A 13,422-nucleotide genomic window follows, 5' to 3' on the forward strand; every position below is an offset into this window, starting at 1 on the left:
TTGAGGATTAGCTGAGCAGAGCAATTCCCGAAAAGTCGGCTGCTTGTCACCTACAGAGCACATTTTGGGTCTCCGCAGTTTTTATCAGAACCCATGACGACGGAAGAGGAGCTTCGGTTCCTTGGAGCTGAGACGTTCTACCCAAGCTTCCCCACCCTCGGCTGCATGCCGAGGGGCTCGGGCTGAATTCAGGCCCGGCCCACAAAGGCCCGACGGAGGGGTCCGGCCCATCCTCATTTACGGGAATTCACATCAGCGATCAATCATCCTTAATTTGTAACCGGGCAGTGTCCCGGGCCAGCCAATAGCCAAGACCGACCCCACCGCACACCCCACCTCCTTGACCCTGTGGGACTGTCCGCGCAGTCGGCGCTGAAGCTGTCCAGCCACCGGGAGTTTGGAGCAGGTTTGGTGATATGGTGGGGGTGGGGGCTTTGGGAGCGGGGTGTCCTGATCTTCTCCTTTCCCGAGTTTCCTGCCCCCCTTTCTTATCTCTGAAGTTTCTTCAGTCTTGCTTCCACCGAAGACTTCTGTCCTACCCTCCGCCCCCACGTGCCCCTCTTCCCGGGGCGCCCCCGCCCCCGCCCGAGCTTGGTGCCCAGCCCCCTCGGGACCTCCCCTGCCTCCGCTGCCTCTGGTCGTCATTGTTAGACTGAAGCAGGACTCTCGGGGTGGAACAGATGTATGGAGACCCGGGCTTGGGAGGGGGAAGGAAGGGCCAGCGGGTGCCGGGAAAGGGAAGCAGTTCGGGGAAAACAAAATAGGGGGAGGAGCCTGGGAGAAGGTGGGCGGGGGAGCGGGAGGAGGAGGGAATTCGTGCTTGGGGGCTAAGTCCCGGAATGGAATGGGGGCGGGCTCAGGGTGGTGGCTGGAGACCGGGGAGTCAAGTGGAGGCCCCCAGGACCCCAGGGCTCGGCGCTGACAACGTAGCCGGCTGGCTCCGCAGGTCCGGGCTGACGCCGCCGCCCAGATGGCCTCCAGGCTGACCGCGCTGACCCTCCTGCTGCTGTTGCTGCTGGCTGGGGTGAGTGGCCCCTCTGAGGGGGGCTGAGGATTAACCGTTGTGGGCCCGGAGAATGAAGAGAGCACCTCTTGGGATCAGCAAGGGTGGTCCTTGCACCGGGGTTCAGAGAGAGCGAGGCAAGAGCCGGGTTCTAATCCCGGCCCTCTGCCCAGCAGTTAGGGTGGCCTTGAGCAAGTCGATTCTCCGAACCTACCTGTATTGGTTTATAAAGTGGAGAATAAGGCGGAAGGGCCAGAGAGAGCCAGGAGATGGACAGCATTCTGTGATCCAAGAGCAAGGGGTTGCAGCTGAGCTGTGCGGTGGGGCCCTGGCTGCGGAGACCTAAGTCCTTCCTGGGCTGCACCTGTCAAAACGCCAGGAAAGGCAGCTGACTCCTGGGTCTTCGTGGAGGGTTGGGGGAGGATCCCAGTGAGAGGTCCCATCGGCTTGGGAGTTTGGGGGGGGGGGGGAGGTGGACTCCTGCTTTGGCTATCTGTTGAGGGTAAGTTGGCCTGGGGAGTGCCCTTAGAGAATCTGTAGGTGCTACCGTGGTTAGCGAGGGATCTAGAATCACAGTCAGACAAGCAGCTTCTGGGTAACCCTGAGCTTGTTACTATCTCAGCATTGGTTTCTTTTATCAGTGAAATGGGAGAACACATGTTTTCTCAACCCAGAAACCATGACATTTGGGGGGTGGAAAATTCATTATGAGGGGCTATCCTGTGCATTATAGGATGTTTTGCCCTACTCCGGTTTCTCCCCACTAGATGCCATTAACATCTCTGCCCTACCCCCAATTCCCTTCCCTTTCCTGTGATAACCAAAAATGCCTCCATTGCCAAAAGTCTCCAGGGATTAAAATTGCCTCTGATTGAAAGCCACTGGTCTATACTATTTCTTTTTCCTTCCTTACTCCCATCCCCTTCTGACTCACCCTCCCTTCCTTCTCTTCCTTCCTTCCTTCTTTCCTTCCTACCTTCCAGAATGCTGATGGTTTCCTCTAATGGCTTGCCACCCACAGTTGGAAAAACCACTGTTCTCATGCAGGGGTCAGAAGCTCAAATCTCTCTGCTGGCCTGGCAGGTGAGCCAAGATAGGCAGACACTTAAAGAAATTGCAAGAACACAAATAAATGGCAATGGACTCTCAGCTCCGAAGTCTGGGAAGCAGCTGCTCTTATGGCAGCGATTCCTCAGTGATAACAGAGTCCCTGCCCACCCCTTACCTCTGCCTCAACCCACATTGGCTCCTGCATTGCCCCTTCTTCAGAGGAACTAGTGGGTGGCAGCTTCAGGGCAGGTCCCTTACCCACCAGGCTTTCCCAGGAATCAGTCTCTGGTACAGGATTTTTTCCACATCCTCACCTTCCCTTCCTGCTTTGAGAGTTTTTGACTGTGCTTCATGGTAGGAAAAATGAAACTCAGTTTCTTGAATCACAGGTTAGAGCCTCCTCAAATCCGAATGTCACTAGCCCCAGCTCCACGGCAGAGAGCTGGCGAGAGGAAAGCGCAGGACAGATCTTAGAGGGAGAGATCACCAAGAATCCACCCACCGAACACGCCATGGGCTCTTCCACCTTGTCGCCAACCAACTCAACCATCGTAACAGCCAATACCACTCTTACAGCCACCACTGAGCCCTTCATCCAGTCCACTGTTCAACCCATCCAGCCCACTACTGTGCCCCTCTGCCCAGAGCCTGTCACTTCCTGCTCTGAGTTGGAGACTCCTTGGGCAGAGTCTGAGTTGAGGGAGGCTTTGATAGACTTCTCTGTGAAGCTCTACCATGCCTTCTCAGCGACGAAGAAGGCAGAGACCAACATGGCCTTTTCTCCATTCAGCATTGCCAGCCTCCTAACCCAGGTCCTGCTTGGTAAGAACCTAAGTTCTCTCCCAGTTGTATGTTGGATCCTCCCATGAGGGTTCCCAACCCAGGTGCCTACAAAGCCATGCCTTGGGGGGAAGGCCATAAACCTGGGCTACTTTGGGTGGGGGAGGTGAGCATTCATTTATTCCTTCACTTAACAGTGATTGAACAGGCTCTCTTGCTTACAAAACCCCATGGACTACGCAGGAACATATAAAACAGGGTTGAAGTCCTTAGCCTTGTGTCAGGGTACAGCAGCAAGGAAGATGAAACCATGAGCGATAGACAGAGAGTAAAGTCCTACTAATGCTGCCTACTGGCTGTGTGACCTTGGCAGGTTACTTAACATCTCTGAGCCTGAGTCCTCAGGTGTGAAATGGAAGTGGTTATATTTCAAAAAAGAAACTAGGGGTGCCTGGGTGGCTTAGTGGTTAAACCTCTACCTTCGGCTCAGATCATGATCTCGGCGTCCTGGGATCGAGCCCCACATCAGGCTCTCTGCTCACCAGGGAGCCTGCTTCCCAACCCCCCCGCCCCCCACCTGCCTCTCTGCCTACTTGTGATCTCTCTCGCAATAAATAAATAAAATGCTTAAGAAGAAAGGAAGGAAGGAAAAAAGAAAGAAAGAAAGAAGAGCGTTTAGAGCCTGGCTTAGAGGGAGGTCAAAAAATGTTAATCCCCTGTCTTCCCTCTTCCTGAGAGATGTTCCCATGGCATAAAGCTCTACCTACACTCTCCAGTTAGGAACCCCCAAAACTGCGAGGTGTCCCCTGGGAGGCACGTTGCAGTGGATTGACTTCGGCAGATTTCTTTTTTTTTTTTTTAAAGACTTTATTTATTTATTTGACAGAGAGAGATCACAAGTAGGCATAGAGGCAGGCAGAGAGAGAGAGAGGAGGAAACGGGCTCCCTGCTGAGCAGAGAGCCCGATGCGGGACTCGATCCCAGGACCCTGAGATCATGACCTGAGCCGAAGGCAGCAGCTTAACCCACTGAGCCACCCAGGCACCCGGCAGATTTCTTTATTGCCTAGACTGTATGGCTCGAATCTTGTCTCCCTTCTCCACTTAACTCTGGGATCCTGAGTAGAGCAGATCACTGACGCTCTTAAACCTCAGTTTCCTCATCTGTAAATAGGGAGAGTAATTACCCTTCTGTGAAAGGGAAGTATTGTGAAGATACAGTGAGCTCATAGGGGAGGATCACTTGTGATGCCTGGAACCAAGTAAGTGCTCTGGGAGTTGTTTCTGTTACCACAGGGAAAATGGGCACAATAGATATTTGAAAATGAATAACTCAAGGGGTATTGACTCTCCATGCTCTTTTGTGATCCTCTGATTTCTCCCCTTAATAGTGAGCTAGTGTCCCTGCCCGCAGTGCAAACCTGTGTAAACCCAAACCAACTCAACCATCGTGTGAAACAGGCAGTGATTGGACTAGGCTTTCTGGGATGAAATTGGGTAGAAGTTTGGGGTTGAAATTGGGTAGAAAACAGAGAGGATTCGAAGTCCTGGGAAAGCCTAACTGGGATGATTCATCATCGTTCCCCATTACTTTCGTTCTGACCTCTGGATTGTCTTCAGAAATAGTCGTCCCCGCTCTGATGATTGGTGATCCCCTCCACAGCAGGAAATAACCCCGCTGCCCTGACCCATGCCAGCCTGGTCCCTCAATCCTTGTCCTAATGAGGGTTGTCACGCCCAGTCCTCCAACCCCCTCCCACCCTGCAATTTTTCCTCATTTCTGCCCTTTGTTGCAGGGGCTGGGAACAGCACCAAGAGAAACCTGGAGAGCCTCCTCTCCTACCCCGAGGACTTCTCCTGTGTACACCAGGCCCTGAAGGCTTTCACATCCAAAGGCTTCACCGCAGTCTCTCAGATCTTCCACAGCCCAGGTGAGCACCCCGGAAAAGGCCAGCGGCTGCCCAGCAGGACTTTGAGAGGACTCTGAGGAGGACCTGATGCCTCAGAAAGAGGGGAAAGAGGACAGAGGGCAGTTAGAGCTAGGACATCAAGGATGGACTGCAGAACAGGTAAGGGCCTCAGCAGGAACGTCCTTTGTCTCAGGGAGAGCAGGAGGGCCCAGACCTTGGGCAAGTCCTTTCCATTCATCAGCGCTTGTTAAAATAAGAATGTCCTTCTGCTTTCATTCATCAGTAGAACCAGAGAGCTCAAGATAAACAGTGTTTTGTTAAACTGGCTCAGAGGAATCTTGAGGCTTCTAGTTTTTGTACTTTTGTGTTCTTTGAATTTTTGGCCATTTACATATATTACGTTATTAAGATATAATAAGATTAATAAGCTTCCAAAATGATCTGATACAGGTATTTTCAAATTTTCTTCCCCAGAGCCCTGGGGTTCTGCTGAGCAGCTTCAGGAGTCATGATGGGAGCCGAGGGGCATTGGGGAGGCCAAGTGGGTGTGGGGGTACCACTTCCTGTGGGAAGCAGATAGAGCCAGGTGGGCTCTGAGCCCTCACCCAGCCTCAACCAGAGCCCTTTTAACCGTGGGCTTCAGACATGACTCTTTCAGGACAGTTCTGCTCCTTAAAAAGGTTTGAAAGCTAAAGATCTCATCTGCTCCCTCTTTATTTTATTTATTTATTTTTAAAAGATTTTATTTGTTAGAGAGCATAAGCAGGGGGAACGGCGGGCAGATGGAGAAGCAGGCTTCCTGCTGAGCAGGGAACCCAATGTGGGGCTCCATCTCAGGACCCTGGGATCATGACCTGAGCAAAAGGAAGACATGAAACCAACTGAGTCACCCAGGTGTTCCTGCCCCCGCCCCCTTAAAAGGAAAAAAAAAAATAAATTCTGTTTTTTTTTTCAACTATAAAATCAATATCATTCATTGTAGAAAACAGAGGACAGGGACGGCTGAGTCGCTCAGTCAGTCAAGCGGCTGCCTTCGGCTCAGGTCATGATCCCAGGATCCTGGGATGGAGCCCCACATCGGGCTCTCGGCTCAGCAGGGAGCCTGCTTCTCCCTCTGCCTGCTTCTCCACCTGCTTGTGCTTTCTCTCTTTCTGACAAATGAGTAAATAAAATCTTAAAAAACAAACAAAAAGCAAACCAGAAAACATAGGGAGGAAGAAGAAGGAAGAGGAGGAGGAGGGGGAGGAACAAAAAACCCACCAGCCTGGTTCTCTTAAAAAAAATACCCTCTTAAGTGGTGATGCAACATGGGGGGTTACGGGGGTGGGAGAAGAATCAATGAAACAAGATGGGATTGGGAGGGAGACAAACCATAAGTGACTCTTAATCTCACAAAACAAACTGAGGGTTGCTGGGGGGAGGGGGGTCGGCAGAGGGGGGTGAGGTTATGGACATTGGGGAGGGTATGTGCTATGGTGAGTGCTGTGAAGTGTGTAAACCTAGCGATTCACAGACCTGTACCCCTGGGGATAAAAATATATTATATGTTTATAATAAATAAAAAATTTTTTTTAAATACCCTCTTTTAGAGATGGGAAAAAAGCTGTGTCGGAGGTGATCAAGAAACAGTGCGTTTACTTATTTGCTAGAATTCAACTTAATCCTCTGTCTTGCTAGATTGCTAGAGAATACAACTGCATTCGATATTATCTGTGCAGTCCAGGAAAAATTTCTTTCAAACACTGTTTTCTTTAGTGGACTTGACCTTTGGAGAACAAAAGCCAGAAAGTCTTTCCATGAGCTTCCACTGAGGCCAGGAAGCAGAGTGGGTTCCCTGCTGAATTAAGGGAAGAAACAAGGGAAAACACTGGCAGATGGAAGTTAGTATCTGAGTTGTTTTGCCAAGCCACAGGTGCACTGCAAGGAGAGACAGCCAAGGCCTAGGAGGGGTCCTGCCCTAAGTCCAGGGCTTGCTTTCTCGGGGCTTAGTTGCGGTATCTGTAAGAGGAGTGGGCTGGACCCTGGCTCCAACCTGCAGTGAGCTGAAAGCAGTAGGAAACACACTCCCTCCCATCCTCTTAGAAGGGAGAGAATGTCTGGGGGACTCATGCTTCCCTCTCTCCACCTGCTCCCTCCTCCCAGACCTGGTCCTACGGGATGGCTTTGTGAATGCCTCTCAGAGCCTGTATGGCAGCAGCCCCAGAGTCCTGGGAAATGACAGTGATAGCAACACGGAACTCATCAATGCCTGGGTGGCAGAGAAGACCAACCACAAGATCACACGGCTGCTGGAAAGTCTGCCCTCTGACACCCGCCTTGTCCTCCTCAATGCCGTCTACCTGAGTGGTAAGGGAGCCCTGGACCCAGTAGTCTTTCCATCCCGTGTCCTTTCTCTCCTGGCTTCAAAGCCCACCCAACCCCAAATTCTACACCTGGATCCCACCGAGCTCGGCCCACCCCCTTCTAATGGGGCTTTTCAATTGTCTCCATCCTTTCTCACCAGCATTAGAGTGACCCTCTCTCTCCTTCCCTCTAGCCAAGTGGAAGATAACATTTGATCCAAAAAGAACCTCGATGGAGCCCTTTTACCTCAAATCCTCTGTAATAAAAGCGTCGATGATGAACAGCAAGAAATACCCCGTGGCCCATTTCAATGACCCGACCTTGAAGGCCAGGGTATGTTCTCGCCCCTTCCCACTCTTGTCTCAGAGCCTCTGGCGGGTCCTGATATCTTTCCTGCTACGGCCCCATCGCTTTGGAGTACTACACCCTTACGAATTCATCATGTCTACTTCTTCCATCTGTATTTCTACCCTGTCTTTTGTGCTTCTCCCCTCTCTAGCTTGGCCGAGGCAGGCATTGTTTATTTTAGGCTGGAGAGCAGGATTCTAAAGTTTCTTCATCTCTACCACGTCGAACGGCCAGAAGTGAGTCTGTTCATCTGTATCTCTTTCCCGTCAACCCACCAGGAGCCCCTGGCGGCTTGGCAAGTCCTGTGTGTCTGTGTGCCCCTGTAACGCATGCATGCGTGGGTGTGCCCGCATCTGGGAAGGTGTAGACGTGTGTGCATGTATGTGGTAGGTGTGGACGCGTGTGCACTTGGTAAATGACTTACGTTCCTTTGCAGAAATGGAGCAGTAAAATTTCAGCGGATGGGGAGGGAGGGAAGATTGACTGTGGATCCCAGAAGATTTTAGTTATTTCTAGATATATCTAGATATTTCTGCCTTGTTAGGACAACAAGACACAGATTTAGGAGATAGAAAACATTGGGAGAATACCCAGTGATGTAGTGCCAGGCTTGGTCCACCTTGGGAGGGAGATTTCCCTAACTTTTCCCTCCGCCTGGACCCTTTCTCACTCATATTGTCACGTAACTTGTTCCTTCTGCACTCCTGAGTGTCACGCCAAAGGTCACCTCTATGGCGAGAACTTCCTACTACTTCGTCTTCCTTTTTTTTTTTTTTTTTTTAAGATTTTATTTATTTATTTGACACGGAGAGAGAGATCACAAGTAGGCAAAGAGGCAGGGAAAGGGGAGTGGGGGGAAGCAGGCTCCCTGATGAGCAGAGAGCCCGATGCGGGGCTCGATCCCAGGACCCTGGATCATGACCTGAGCCAAAAGGCAGAGGTTTAACCCACTGAGCCACCCAGGAGCCCCGAGAACTTCCTGTTTCTTAAAGTGGCCCCTGCCTCACTCTGAAACATTGCCCTGTTTGATTATATTCATGGTACTTCTCTTTATAGGAAATTAGGTTGTATATTTGCTTATTTTATTACAGTATTGTTTGTCTCCCTGAGATATTGTCTCTCCCCGAGGAACCGAAACCTCAGCTGCCTTGTTTCCTATCCCTGGGGGCCCAGAACAATACCACATGTAATAAGTACTCATTATAGGTTTGCTGAATAAATGAATGAAGTCACTGGATGGTGGTGAAGGGTACAACCCACTTAGGGGTGCCCAGGAAGGCTTCAGAGAAAAGGTTACCTCTGACCGTTCTGAATCCTTCACGCAGGGGCGCCTGGGTGGCTCAGTGGGTTAAGCCGCTGCCTTTGGCTCAGGTCATGATCTCAGGGTCCTGGGATCGAGTCCCGCATCGGGCTCTCTGCTCTGCAGGGAGCCTGCTTCCCTCGCTCTCTCTCTGCCTGCCTCTCTGCCTACTTGTGATCTCTGTCTGTCAAATAAATAAATAAAATCTTAAAAAAAAAAAAAGAATCCTTCACGCACCTTTCCGCCCACCCATCTCTGCCTATCTGGTAGTTGACCACTCCTAACTAGCAGAACCAGAATGGCATGGGTAAGTTTAATGTACTTGATTTTCTTTTGAAGCATGTCAGCTACCCATCAGAGCTGAATGACAGCCCTGCTTGGCCATATCTTCCCAGCCTCAAAGGCCACTGCGAAATAAAAATTAAATTCGAAGGGTAGATAAGCTGTCCACCAGCATCTCAATATCCTTCTCCCATTTAATTATCCTATACCTTTTCGCTTCAAAGCATAAAACTAGTATGTCTGACTTCTCTTAAAAAATTGTAAGCACTATTTGAATAAGACACACAGATTACCCTCAGTGTACCCTGATGTTAATGCCATGGAGTTGGGGGACATCTGGGGGGCTCAGTCAGTTACACATCTGCCTTTTCGGCTCAGGTCATGATCGCAGGGTCCTGGGTTGGAGCCCCGGATCGAGCTCCCTGCTCAGTGGGGAGTGTGCTTCTCCCTCTCCCGCTGCCCCTCCCCCTGCTCATGCTCTCAAGCTCACTCTCTCTCAAAAAGGGAATTAAACAAAAAAAAGAAAAATACTATGGAGTTGGTTTACTTTCTCATACCTGTACTTAATTCTGAATCTTTCTGGGACTTAAGAGCATTTACCCAACCAAGGAGGTTAGACTTACCAACTCCGGTATGGTCGGGTTACCGGCTGGAAAAGTCAAGACCACAACATGGTAACCTTTTGGTCTGAGATTCAAGGTCAGTGCACAGGACCTGTTGGCACTGTTGACATTTTGGATTAGATTATTCTTTGTTAGGAGCACGATTGCTGGGCATCGTGCAGGATTCAGCATCATCCTTGTTTTCTTTTTCTTTTTCTTTTTTTTTAAGATTTTATTTATTTATTTGACAGAGAGAGGGATCACAACTAGGCAGAGAGGCAGGCAGAGAGAGAGGAGGAAGCAGGCTCCCCGCCGAGCAGAGAGCCCGATGCGGGACTCGATCCCAGGACCCTGAGATCATGACCTGAGCGAAAGGCAGAGGCTTAACCCACGCAGCCACCCAGGGGCCCCTGATCCCTATCTTCTGAGAACCCATATATATTAGACCTATGGGTCCTATACCTGTGTCATACTTTTGTCTGACCACCAGTTGGAAGTCCTTTTAATGGCCAGCTTGAAAGGTAGGCTAGGATTGGCTTGTCCACAATCACGAATGCTACACTAAGACATTTATACTTAATCTTGTAGGCTGCAAAGAGCCATCAAGTCTTTAAAAGGAGGCATCTGCGTGGCTCAGTGGGTTAAAGCCTGCCTTCAGCTCGGGTCGTGGTCCTGGGGTCCTCAGATGGAGCCCCATATCAGGCTCTCTGCTTGGCAGGGAGCCTGCTTCTCCTTCTCTCTCTGCCTGCCTCTCTGCCTACTTATGATCTCTGTCTGTCAAATAAATAAATAAAATCTTTTAAAAAAAGTCTTTAAAAGCACCAGGGCCCCTGGAGAACTTGGTTGGTAGACCATGCGACTCTTGATCTTGGCATTGTAGGTTCGAAACTCCACATTGGGTGTAGAGATTACTTAAAAATAAAATCTTTTTTTTTTTTAAAAGATTTTATTTATTTACTTGAGAGAGATAAAGAGAGCAGGCGCATAAGTTGTGAGAAGGGCAGAGGGAGAGGGAGGAACAGGCTCACTGCTGAGCAGGGATCCCAATGTGGGGCTTGATCCCAGGACCCTAGGATCACGACCTGAGCCAGAAGCAGACGCTCAACCAACTGAGCTACCCAGGTGCCCCTGCCTCTTACACACTTGATACACAGCACACTGGAAGGGGAAGGAACAGGGTTCAGATAGAGTCAATCACTTGCCTGTATTACCTAGCTAGTCAGAAGTAGAGTCAGGGTGCCATCCTCGGCCTGTGTGATCAGAAAGCCATACTCCTTCCTCCATATCTCATGTGCACGGGATTAGACCAGCACTGTCCACCCAGCTGCCTTCCTCATTTTGTCATAAAGCTTGGGAGCCCGGGTCCAGCTGTGGCTTGTTGCGATAGCGTGAACGGTGGCAGCAGACAGAAGATAAGCCTTGGGACTTAGGGGGTGGGATCCAGGAGAAGACGGATAAGGTGTGTCTCTTGTTCTCCAGGTGGGGCAGCTGCAGCTCTCCCACAACCTGAGCTTGGTGATCCTGATGCCTCAGAGCATAAAACACCATCTTGAAGACCTGGAGAAGGCTCTCAACCCCGCTGTCTTCAAGGCCATCATGAAGAAGCTGGAGATGAGCAAGTTCCAGCCCACCCTCCTGACGCTGCCCCGCATCAAAGTGAAGAGCAACCAGGACATGCTGACCATCATGGAGAAACTGAGTGAGCCCTGGCAGCTCAGGATTGCTCCTCGGCTGTTGGGTGGGGTGGGGTGGGGCTGTTCTTAAAGCATGGTTTAGCCCTCTCTAGAGTATTGTATACACCCGTAATGTCAGTCATGCCTCAGTCCCGTGAGTTACAGGGGAAGGTGCTGTTATCCCATTGGATCGTTGAGGAAAGTGAGACTTGAAATTTACCTGACTTACCCAAGGTCCCTTGGGCTGGTTAGAAGCGAGCAAGAACACCAGCCCAGGTCTCCAGCTCGACTGTTTCTACCGTGGTTCATTGTGACAAAGACACTGGGACAGGTGACCAGGATGAGTCATAGATACTCCTTCCCCAGGACCATTCATAACACTCAACCACCTCGTGGGCTACGCAAGAAGCTGTCTGGATGATACAGTCTGGACCCTTCTGAGTTTGGAGGAGGCAACACTCTGTTACCTAACCTTTGGCCTCACTTCCTGATCTTGACCTCATGTCCAGATGTAGCATTTTATTTTCTGTGATAGAACTTGACTCTCTGATGGGTGAACTGGTTTCCTAGTATATGACATTACATCTTTGTATATGACCTCATTTGATAAAACATGACCTCTTTCTGATATATGACCTCACTTCTGGGGTCCTTGGAAACAAGGACATCATTTCTCAGGGTTCTTTGGCGGGTGGGGCAAGGCCTCTCACCTCGTCAGAGAAGGTGGTGGTGGGAATAAAAATGGGCCCACTGATAGAGGATCCCACGAACTCTTACCAGAAGGCACAATATATAATGTGACAAGCAGGGGAGGAGAACAAAGAGAAAACTTGACCTGGGACCAATTCCAAAGATTTAGGACAGATGTCTCCAGTAGCTGAGGCTTTCATGTTGGTCTGTCTTTTCCTTTTTCTTTTAAAGTCATCTCTACACCCAGCATGGGGCTCGAACTCACAACCCTGAGATCAAGAGTCACAGGCTCCAACGACTGAGCCAGGCAGGCACCCCTCCTGCTGCTCTTTGACTCTTTGTTTTTGTCTTGGTTATGATCTAGATTTCTTTGACTTTCTTTACGACCTCAACCTGTGCGGGCTGACCGAGGACATGGATCTTCAGGTTTCCGCGATGCAGCACCAGGCCACGCTGGAGCTCACAGAGTCTGGGGTGGAGGCGGCGGCAGCCTCGGTGATTTCTGTGGCCCGTAATTTGCTGGTCTTCGAAGTACAGCAGCCCTTCATCTTCCTGCTCTGGGACCAGCGGCACAGGTTCCCTGTCTTCATGGGGCGGGTGTATGACCCCCGGGTCTGAGACCCGCAGGGCACCAGGCTAAGGCAAGCTGTCCCCCTCCAGCCTCGCTCTCCCAGGGGCAGCCCTGCCTGGACTGGCCCCACGGCCACCTCCCGCTCTAGGTGTCTCCCGCTCTTCACGTGAAGGGCTCACTCGGGGTCTGGTGAAGGGACCTACTTCTGTCATCCCTTCCCTGTGGCTCCCCAAAGTACTTTCCACAGCTTCCTCTGGTTCAAGTTCACCAGACTCTACAAATAAAACCTGGCAGACTATGACTTCCTCTCTTGCTTACCTTTCAGTTTTAGAAGACGGGGACAACCATGACCCCTGTAAAAGCTAGTATTGCTGTGTAACAAGTCACTCTCAATTTAGTGGCTTCAAATAGCAACCATTGGCTGAGTGGTCTTGCTGACCTGGTTCGACCTGGCTGACCTTCTCTGGGCTTCCTCGTGCATCTGTAATAATTGGGGGTTGGCTGATGTATAATGGCCTCAACTGGGACACCTTGGCTGTCCTCTGCATGACTCCTGCATCCTGCCAGCAGGCTACCCTGCAATGGCAGAGGTCCAAGAAAGGCCTCAGAAAGAAGCTGTCCCCAAGATTTTATTTACTTATTTATTTGACAGAGAGAGAGTGCACACAGCAGGGAGTATGGCAGGCAGAGTAGGGAGCTGAGTAGGGAGCCCTATGCGGGGCTCAATCCCAGGACCCCAGGATCATGACTCAAGCCCAAGGCAGGCATTCAACTGACTAAGCCACCCAGATGCCCCAGAAAGGAGCAGTGTTTTCCATACCTTCGCTTGCATCAAATTTATACCTTTGTCCCATCAGCCAGAGCAGCTCAC

The 13,422-nt window shown here is 50.6% G+C and overlaps 1 protein-coding gene across 1 annotated transcript; it reads left to right on the top strand.

Moving 5' to 3' along the window:
• Nucleotides 1-253: 253 nt before the first annotated feature.
• On the top strand, nt 254-12,852 carry SERPING1 (serpin family G member 1). The gene is made up of 8 exons (XM_004777588.3): nt 254-406; nt 947-1,024; nt 2,443-2,875; nt 4,629-4,763; nt 6,885-7,088; nt 7,279-7,418; nt 11,097-11,316; nt 12,345-12,852. Exons 2-8 carry the CDS (start codon nt 971-973, stop codon nt 12,596-12,598), a joined length of 1,440 nt encoding a protein of 479 aa, XP_004777645.1. The 5' UTR covers nt 254-406; nt 947-970; the 3' UTR covers nt 12,599-12,852.
• Nucleotides 12,853-13,422: the final 570 nt, after the last annotated feature.

Source organism: Mustela putorius, unplaced genomic scaffold (assembly GCF_011764305.1).
Source record: "Mustela putorius furo isolate JIRA1106 unplaced genomic scaffold, ASM1176430v1.1 tig00000127_pilon_pilon_pilon, whole genome shotgun sequence".
NCBI lineage: Eukaryota > Metazoa > Chordata > Mammalia > Carnivora > Mustelidae > Mustela > Mustela putorius.

Coding starts and splice junctions, on each gene's coding strand:
- SERPING1 (XM_004777588.3), top strand. CDS start 971: ATGGCCTCCAGGCTGACCGCGCTGACCCTCCTGCTGCTGTTGCTGCTG. Junction 1,025..2,442: donor TGCTGTTGCTGCTGGCTGGG/GTGAGTGGCCCC, acceptor CTTGAATCACAG/GTTAGAGCCTCCTCAAATCC. Junction 2,876..4,628: donor CCTAACCCAGGTCCTGCTTG/GTAAGAACCTAA, acceptor CCTTTGTTGCAG/GGGCTGGGAACAGCACCAAG.